General features: G+C 36.5%; 1 protein-coding gene across 3 annotated transcripts in view; it reads right to left on the reverse strand.

Annotated features, from left to right (window-relative positions):
- Sacs (sacsin molecular chaperone) overlaps positions 1-930 on the reverse strand; it is a 91,088-nt gene extending 90,158 nt beyond the window's left edge. For all 3 annotated transcript variants that reach the window (XM_004631032.2, XM_023715002.1, XM_023714999.1), the window contains exon 1: positions 317-930. In XM_004631032.2, coding sequence (XP_004631089.2) covers positions 317-336 — 20 coding nt within the window. In that variant the 5' untranslated portion in view covers positions 337-930. The remainder of the gene's footprint in view (positions 1-316) is intronic.
- Positions 931-10,068: the final 9,138 nt, after the last annotated feature.

Below are 10,068 nucleotides of genomic sequence, written 5' to 3' on the forward strand. Positions count from 1 at the left end.
TATTAAGAATAGAATATTCAAAATATTATAGGATACTGTTATGAAAAATGTAGTCAACTCTGCATCACAACAGCCCTGTCAGGAAGGAGAAACCCCAAAACTATCTGGACAAACATGAGGAAATTGTTTTTAGCTCTTGGATTGAAACATTGCACGCTAACTCCTGCACAACTGGAGTACCTACGCAATGTGGTCAATTCACTTTCTTCTCTACAGATCATTCGCTTGTTTTTGCCAAGCTATGTTTCATTCTGTGAAACCCAACAAGACTTAAAATCACAACACAAATCATTACTAAAAACACTAACTCATTTACCTGTTCTCCTTGGTCTGCATTGTCTCCTCTTCCCAAATACTTGTCCGTGAAAACCATGAAAGGACTTTTCTTCTCCGTTTAAGTCCTTTGTTGTGCTTTCTTTAGACACGCACTCCAAGCGCAGTTCTTCCTGGCTGATGAAAGCCTGTTTTCCGCAGATGCATGTGTTCATCATCTGACATCGGAGAACATTGTTGTGTTTTGTGTCTGTATTCTTTAAAGTATAGCACTCCTCTCTGATAACAGTTGCCTTCTGATTCAGCAATCCACAGTAGTTCTTAAAAGGAAAACAGTATTGATTGGCTAAGAGGTTTTGGCTTTTTCCCAAAGCAAAATTAACTTATGTTCATCTCAGAGCCTTTTATATTTCTTTGTGAAGGTGCAGTGGGAAGATGTTGTAGAAGTCTGTGCACTTGGAGTTTCTCCCCCTCATCTCAGCAGATGCCAAATACTCCTTGATGACAGCCCTTCTTCTGGTTCTGGTTACGCATGTGTCTTAAACACTGAGGATCAGTCAGGATCCTCATGTCTGGGATCCTGAAAGAAAAGTCAAGGAAGAGTTAGAAAAACAAGAACAAAGAGAAGTACTTAAAGATGATGCACTGAAAGTACAATTTCATGAAGAACACAGCTGCAGTTCCTAACTGCAGAGAACTTCTAACTATAAACCGCCAGTAGCCCTGTGAGTATGCCACTTATTCCTGCCCTCTCAACAAGCAGTGCCAGGACAAACAAACATGCACAACTCTGTGTGTTGGTCTCTAGCAATAAAAAGCATAGCAGCTTAACTTGTCCTCCCTATCTCTCGTTTCTTCTAAGTGGAAACATGTTCTTTCTGCACACACAACTTTTTCAGAAGTGACACCCTTAAAACCCAAAGCTACAAATTTACATGCACAATAATTCATCTTAGGAAGACAAATATCTGCCTTCAAGAAGGAAAGGAAAGGCATCTATCAGAAGGCATTTAGCCACGTTCTTAACAGCCCACTGGGTCTGCAACAGCTTAATGTTTTAAGAGTAAACAGAATGCAATTATATATCTATCCCAACCACTTTGAATACACAGATACAAAATGGACATTCATAGTTATACCCCAATTTTTTTTAAGTTCCGTTGTTGAATATTATAGGTGTGTAAACTCAGCAAAATATTCTAAAAGAGTACAGAAGCCCATAATAGCATTGGGTCTTCTGTTTAATTGGCAATGTCACTAAGAAGAATATATGCAGTGTATTATTTGTTGAAACTGTACTTTCGATTTGATTTGAAACTGTCTCATTGCTATATGTTTATCAATAAAACTTTGAAAAGAAAAAAAAAGAGTAAATAGAAAGGGAAAATGACTAACTTTTGCAAGAATGATAATCCAGAGGGAATACAAGAGACTGGATTTCTGTCCATTCATGCAAATCTCATGGTTGTAAAATACTTGATCAGGTTAGGCAGCCTCTTAGACATGGTTACATATAGCTGTTCCTTGACATAATCAAAGTAAGAGCAGTAGACATGCAAGTATGCTAAAGAAATTTGGGCCTAGGAAAATAAGAAGTAACAGACTAAGCCTGAAAAAATCAGCTCCCAGTTTCTTCTGATTGAACCCAGACCCTATGCATGCTAGGTAAGAACTCTCCAGCTGAGTTACATCTCCACACTCTTTCCTTGTGAACAAAACCACACAGGGATGCAATCTAAGGTACGCAGATAACATTATATATATTAGGGTGTTCGTTAAAGTCCAGGAAATCAAATCAAATCTCAGTATAAACCATTTGCACTTCTGTAGCAACTTAGAATACTGACAATTTTATTGAGGTATGTTGATTAACATTAATGGAAGCAAATTAATTCAAAATCTTATTATTCTTTTCTATAAAGTCTAATATAGCAGTTTGATTAGCAGTTGTCCAACTTAAGAAATTCTATATTTAAACTTGAAGTTTAAGAATTTAAAGAATGAGGCCAGGGAGATCTCAGTGGAATAAACACTTGCCTGGCAAGTGCAGGGGCTTGAGTCCAATCCCCGGTTCCAGAAAAAAAAAATTTAAAAAGTATTTAAAAAATGACATTAACAAGAGGATTGGGCTGGAGATATAGCTCAATGGCAAAAGCACCTTCCTGGCACATTCAAGGTCCAAGTTTGATCCCTGGTACCACACACACACAAAATAAAAAAAAAACAAGATGGAAGCCTTCTATATGATTATAGATTTTTTGGACTCTTCCATTTGAAATGTTTACATTAAGAAAAGCTGGGTATTATAAAGAAAAACATATCAATTCCCTATCAATTTCCTTATTTACAAAACAAGGGGACTGGAACAAGTATCCAAAGATAATAACATCTCTAACAGTCAATGATCTAGACAACTATATTTATTTTAAAATCCATCAATAATTCTGAGAATAAGAATTCAAACAAATGTGTGGGTTTCGGAGCCAGGGAGATGGCTTAGTGGAATAAGCACTTCCCCAGCAAGCGCAAGGGCCTGAATTCAATCCCTGGTTCTGCCAAAAAAAATGTGGGGTGTGTGTGTGTGTGTGTGTGTGTGTGTGTGTGTCTACCAGGAATAGAACCTACAGCCTTGTACATGCCAAGCAAGTGCTCCACCATTAACCTACACTCCAGCCCCAAATGTTTATTTTAAATTAAAATATTTGTTAATTAAAATTTCATTTTAAATAAAATAAATGGACTGCAGAATAGATGCAGGTTTTGCACAAATGTTTATGATAAGAGATGAGATTAGTGGGAAAATGGGAATTGCTTATACTTGAAGCAAGCCCTGCAGGCTCTTGGCAGCTGCACAGACCACCTGCTGGCCCTGCTCTGCCACTGCGGGAACGTTAGAATGAGCCTGGAGAAGCACTGATCTCCCTGGCCTGCTGCATGTCCATGCTCAACCTCATGAAGCTCTAGCTGAAATTTGTTAGTATCATCCAACATAAGCATTCTATGATGTGAAATATTAATTAATGTTATGTCACCAAAGCATGTTTGATAAAACAGCATACAGCCATGTAACAAATAATTATAACTTTCTTCTTAATAGACAGTTTATCACCCAACACAGTGTTTGTTTTTATTCTTTTTTTTTTCTTTTTTTTTTGGCAGAACCGGGGATTGAACTCAGGCCCCTGCACTTGCCAGGCAAGCACTTATTCCACTGAGCCATCTCCCCGGCCCCTCCAACACAGTCTTTGAATGGTGTTTCCCAAATAAGTTCGAGCCCTTGTAAATATACAGTCATCAATCACATTTATTTCTGTCATTTTTAAAAGTACATGAGGACTTTGTCCAATATATTACTAAAGCCACAGTGAAATCTCCCTCTTTATTTACCCAGTTAAATAATCTTTTGTGAAAATATTGGAAAGGTGGGTTGACATGACTTGCGTTGCCTTAATGAACCCACCCTGGGTTACTGTACTTGTCTAACACCTCCTGAATTCAATCTCTCTCACACGGCCCAGTTGTTAATTTTAATGCCACTTCTATAATTAGCACCTAACCCACAATTTAGGATTGTCAAAACACTGTTGCTTTTTGGACACCAGAACATGTGTGCAGAACATGCCTTGATCTCCATAATTTTCAATAATTATTCACTGCCGTTGAATAATTACATAAGTAATAAGATGCTGCAGTGAGTGAGAAAAGGTAGCACGTTGCCTACAACATTAGTTTCCCAAATAACTGTCCCCAATAAATCACCCTTGTAATATCTATCTATCTATCTATCTATGTATCTATCTATCTATCTATCTATCTGTCTATCTATCATCTATATCGTTCTATCTATCATCTGTGGTACAAAATACTGCCTTGGAGCTCTCTGGTCAATGTTTTCCACAATTTGTTCAATTATTTACCTTAGTCGGTTAGTTTGCTTATTTGTGGCACAGAGGATTGGACGCAGTGTCTTTGCACTGAACTGTATCCCCCAGGTTTTTTTATTTTTCAAGTGTGAGACAAGATCTTACAAGTCACCAAGTTGCCTGGGTTGGGCTGGAACTGCCTCGGTCTCCCCTAGTCCTGCGAATACAGGTGTGTGCCGCCTCTCACACTCTGAACTGACTCTGCTGTGGCTTGAATATGGTTTATCCCTTCTGAAACCCATGTGGAGCTTAATTGCTGTTGTGAGATAAGGGGGAGAAGCTTCACCCAGCTGCGCGTTCAGAGGTGGGGCCTGCGGGAGGTGATGAGGATGGGGAGTAGTGGTCCATCTCTACCCTCAACAGCAGCCCCCATGGTTAAACACTGCTGGCTGCACGGGAAGAGGAGAGAGACCAGAGGAGACTCACTCATGCTCCCTGGCTCTTGCCACATCGTACCTGGAGAGCCCGGAACTCTGTGGCAGAAAGGCCATCGGCAGGTATGGCCCCTACACCTCGCACCAAAACTCTCAGTCTGAGCAAACCTTTTCTTTAGGATGCCCCAGGCTGGAATATCGTATTACTACTAAGAAAGGACTTGGATATATTCTATTAAAATAAATATATCATGAAAAGAAGTTTTCCATCTCTACCATCAATAGAAGCCTAGTACCAAGGGCCGCAAATGAAGAATAACTCTAAAAATAACAAAAATTAATACAAAATGACTCTTTAAGTTCTGTTTGGAGGGAAGTCCCTGCCTAACTAGACTCACTGACTTGCTCCTGATTAAAAATGGGGATCTGTAAATTTATGAAAAAAAAATTATAGCCTCCAATAATTTTAGTGAGAAAAAAAATTTGAGGATTAAATTATCAATTTCAAGTATTTATTTAAAAGGTCATGTGAATACACTCACGTGAAGTTATAAGTGAAGATTAGAAACTAATTAATGAAGTGAAAAGCAATGATATGATAGAAAATAACAGCAAAAACGAAAGTTAGTTCTTCAAAGACCACTAAAATGGGCACAAAAGTTAGTTCTTTAAAGATCACTAAAATGGGCACACTTCTAAAGACTGATCACAACAAAGCAAAAAGTTACAAAAAAATGTTGAGAACAAGACATGCGATGCATCATAAATTTAAAAAAAATTATAAGCAACTGTGAGGTAAAGAATTTTAACATTTTGGAAATGGACAAAATATTACTAAGTCTAAAGCACCAAAACTCATTACAGTCAATTCTATTAAAAGGTTTCAGTAACTGATATTTATCAACTCCTCATAGAGGACAGAAATAAGAATAGCTGGTTTTCTAGGTGAGTTTTAACCATTATTCAATAACTGAATAACTCGAATATTGTAATGGTTGATACATTGTGTCATCTTGGCTGGGTGGCTTCAGTTGTACTCTCTGAGCTGTGAGGGCCCCACCCCAGAGCAACTCAGCACAACAAGGGGATAGAAAGGGGCTCAGGAGGGATTTGGCATTCCACTGCCCAGAGGAACTTCATTCTTCATAGTCCGCTTGGACTTCATCTCCTGGCAGCCAGCGCAGAATCTTCGCCCTCTGGCTTTGATCCTTCAGCTTTCTGTCCTAGACCCTTCAGCCTTCAGATGCAGAGCCAACAGCCAATGGATAGAGACTTGCACAGAACACTGCAGTGACCCTCAGACCTTGGGATTCAATCCTTCAGTCTTGGGATTCAATCCTTCAGTCTACACCTCTGCACGCTTCCTCATCTGATTCTGTGACTGGTACAGCTTGTGTTATATCTGTTCTTGTAATGTATCTGTTCCTCTAGCAAAACCCTGACTAATACAAATATCATACAAATTCTATCAGAGACTATAAAAACAGACAATGGGACTAGATAATTTCATGAACTTGATAATACATCCAAGTCTGATGGAGACCGTAGAAGAAAGGAAAATTGCCGACCAACTTGAGGAACATGGATGCAAAAATTCAAAATGCGTATTAGCAAGGTGAACCCAGAAATGCATAATAAAAATCATATCTTACTTTAAATTGGATTTATTATGGGAGAAAATTCCACATCAGTTTATAACTCCCCAGAAGGAATGAAGGACAATCTTAGGAAATAAGCAAATGGAAACTTCATTGACAGTCAAAATTAGAGATCACATCTCATAGTTCACAGAGAAACAGGATACTTTATTTTCTCCATCTTCATTCAACATTTTACTGGAGGTGGGAGTCAATATGACATTGATGAAGAACAAGAGGAACCAGGAGGAGAAGAAAGAAGAAAAAGCCATCACAAGTCAGAATATTTTTATAAATTCCAACAAACAGAATTAATAGAGTACTGGTGATAATCAAGCATACTGATATAAGTTTAACTCCTTTTCTATATACCAGTAAGAATTTTTTTCAAAAGATACTTATTTAAAGCCAGTTATGGTACAATCCCAGCACTCAGGAGGCTGAGGCAGGAGGATCATTGTGAGTTCAAGACCAGACTAGGCTACAAAGTGAGCTCAAGCCTCACCTGAATTACATAGTGAGACCCTTCCTCATAATAAACAAACAAGGTTTTTATTTAAACACAGCCATTTCTAAAAACAATAAAAAATGGCTCCTTAGCATACCTATAATGGAAGGATTTACATAAAAATTCGGAAAAAAAAATCTATAAACGTTCACAAAAGATACTTAAGACATCCTTTAAGAAAGGATTTATATACATGATTCAAGGTTTTACATTGCTGAAATGTCAGCTCTCCTCAAATTGGTCTTTTAATTCAGAACAAGTGGAAGCAAAATCCCACCATTTTAAAATAGAATTTGAGCAGCCTATTCTAAAAGTTTTGTGGAAGAATAAAGGGACAAGAACAATCAAAGATATTTTTTTCAAAAGAGGAAGAGAAAGACTTGTGTGACTAGATATCAAGCCTTAACATAAAACCAAAACAATCAAGTTCATGTGGCATTCACATGGAAACAAGCAAAGTAAGAATGGGTCTCAGGGTCAGATCCATCTGTCAAATGAAACTTGATCCATGGGAGAGGTATCAGGGGATGTGCTAGGAGAATTGGGCCATTCCAAAAATGTCACTGGGACAACAGCTCATCGACATGGCAACAGCACAAAGAACGCAGCTGTGTACCAGGCGGTGCACAGACACCAACTCCAGAAGATTAGGGACAGACGGGAGAAAACCAAGCTTTGAAACCTTCAGAAAGGAGCGAAACACAGTACCTCTAGGGCCTCAGGGTAGAGAGAAATTTCCTAAACAATAAACAGAAACCATTAGCCATAAGGAAAATAATTATTAAATTCAAACCTATGTCAAAATTAAAAATGTCTACATGCTACATAAATCAGAAAATATTTATTATCCAGAAAATTAACAAAGATTTTGTTTTCAGGGTATAGAAAAAAAACTTTGAAAATAAATTTTTAAAAGAACCTAAAAGTTGTATTTACATAAGCTCTTTTTATGCATATTATTTTAATTCATTCAAATATAATGAAAATAATAAATATAATAAAATCAAATTATATTACAAATTGTGTTGTGTACATGGCATAATATTGACAATAGACTCCTCTGTGGACACAAGGCCCCACAGGCCACACTTGGGGGAGAAGAACTCCAACAAATCTCCAGACCCAGGGTTCAGAGAATGTTCCCCAATAACCAAATCATTTTTAATACAACAGAAAAGAAATGAATAAACTACCCCAACATCTGCTAGGCAATTATTATTGCTCTAGCTGTTCTTTTTCAATTTTTTTATCTTTTAAAGAGAATAAAAATAATCTTAAAACACATTAGAAACAACATAAAATTTCATTAAGATGCTAGGAATTCAATAATCTTTTTTCTTTGTTTCATTTGCTTGGGTTTTTTTGTTTTATACTAGGAATATAACTCAGTACCTGGTACATGTCAGGTGAGCATTTGTGCCACTGAGCTATATCCCTGGCTTATTCTTTTTTAAAAAAGAAAAAAATGATTGTTATATTGCATATTGTTGTCCTCAAATTAATTGTTCATATTACTAGATGGGAGCATGAAAAATTGTTCAAAAAAATAAAAAGAAAAAGCATTTAAGCATTAACTATTCCTTTTATAAATCAACAGGAATCAGCTATCCTGATATATAGATAGATAGATAGATAGATAGATAGATAGATAGATAGATAGAGATATATATCTATATTTTTCCCCTGCCTTCTTTCTTTATCCCTTCCCTCATCCTACTTGTTCCCTCACTGTTAGCAGTTTCTTTCCCTTTCACAATATCTATTGTACCTTTCAGATTTTATTTACTCTTTCAGGTTCTTACACTATGGAGATGATACAATGTTTACACATGTGGTTCTAATTTATTTCAGTTATTATTCTGGTCTCTGGTTGCATCTATTTACTTATAAAAGCCTCAAGTTTATCTTTTTTATAGATATATAATACATTATTTTTTAAAAAATACCACATCTTTTTTATCCATTCCTTAGTTGATGGGCATTTGAGTTGTTTCCAAGATTTAGCTATGACACATTGCACTCCTATCAACATGAGTGCACATACATCACTGCGGTATAATGTTTTCAGTTCTCCTGAAAAGATATCCACAAGGGGAAGAGCTAGGTTAAGGGAGACCTTCAATCTTAGTTTTTTGAGAAATTGCCACACTGACTACCACAGTGATTTTACCACTCTACACACCACCAACAGTGGAGAAGAAATCCTCCTTCCCCCTATCCCATCAGCATTTTTTATTGGTTGACTTCTTCATTATAGCTATTCTTTCTGGGATGAGATAGAATCTCAGAGTTGTCTTAATTTGCATTTACCAAATGACCAATGATGTGGAACAGTTTTTCATATACTCATTTGCCATTTGTATTTCTTCACCTGAGAAGTATATATTCATCTTACTCATTTTTTACTGGGTCTTTGAATTTTGGGGCTTTATTGTTTTATTCCTTATGTTTTCTAGATAGAAATCCTGTGTCAGAATATATTCCTAAAATTCATCTGGAACCAGAAGTGAACTAGAATAGCAAAAAAGCAAAACTAGGCATCAAATGAAAGGCAGGAAGAGTCACAGTACCTGACTTGAAATTATACTACAAAGTTACTATGAGAAAATCAAAATGGTACTGGCAATAAAACAGACCTGAGGATCAATGAAACAGATCAGAAAATGCAGACACAACTACAAACACACTCAGCCACCTAGTCTTTAATAAAAGGACTAAATACATTCTTTGGAAGAAAGATAGCCTCTTTAATGAAAGGTAATGAAAAAGACTGGCTTTCCAGATGCCAAAAACTAAAATTAGACCCATGTCTATCACCATGCAATAAAGTCAAAATGGATCAAAGATCTAAGTACTGAAACAGAAACGCTAAATCTACTAAAAGAAAAAGTAGGTTTTAATCTTGAAGACATAGGGGTAGGCAGAGATTTCATGAACAAAAGCCAAACAGCATGGGAAATACTTCACAGAATCAACAACTGAGATTTCATTTTACTAACAATCTTTTGCCTGTCAAAATAAGTCACCAACAAAATAAAAAGAACAGCCAAAAGTTGAGAAAAACTGCTTCCTCTATCTAATCTTATGATTGCTTTTTGTCAATCCAAGAGCAAAATATAAGGGTAAAAGAAAAGTTAAAATGTCTTTCTAGAAGTTTTCCAATTCATGACTTCTTGTTGACACAACCCTTTATTGAATTCAACAAATGTCATTTCTTGGTGTGATTAGTCATTCCAAATATGTAAATATGCAAAGAATATTTAGTAATAAGATACAGAGATAGATGATTGATAGATAGATATTTTAGTTCAGCTTTCTGCAAGTTCTTATTTTAACTTACAGAATTTTTTTTT

The sequence above is a fragment of the Octodon degus genome, unplaced genomic scaffold, assembly GCF_000260255.1.
Source record: "Octodon degus isolate 3935 unplaced genomic scaffold, OctDeg1.0 scaffold00038, whole genome shotgun sequence".
Lineage (NCBI taxonomy): Eukaryota > Metazoa > Chordata > Mammalia > Rodentia > Octodontidae > Octodon > Octodon degus.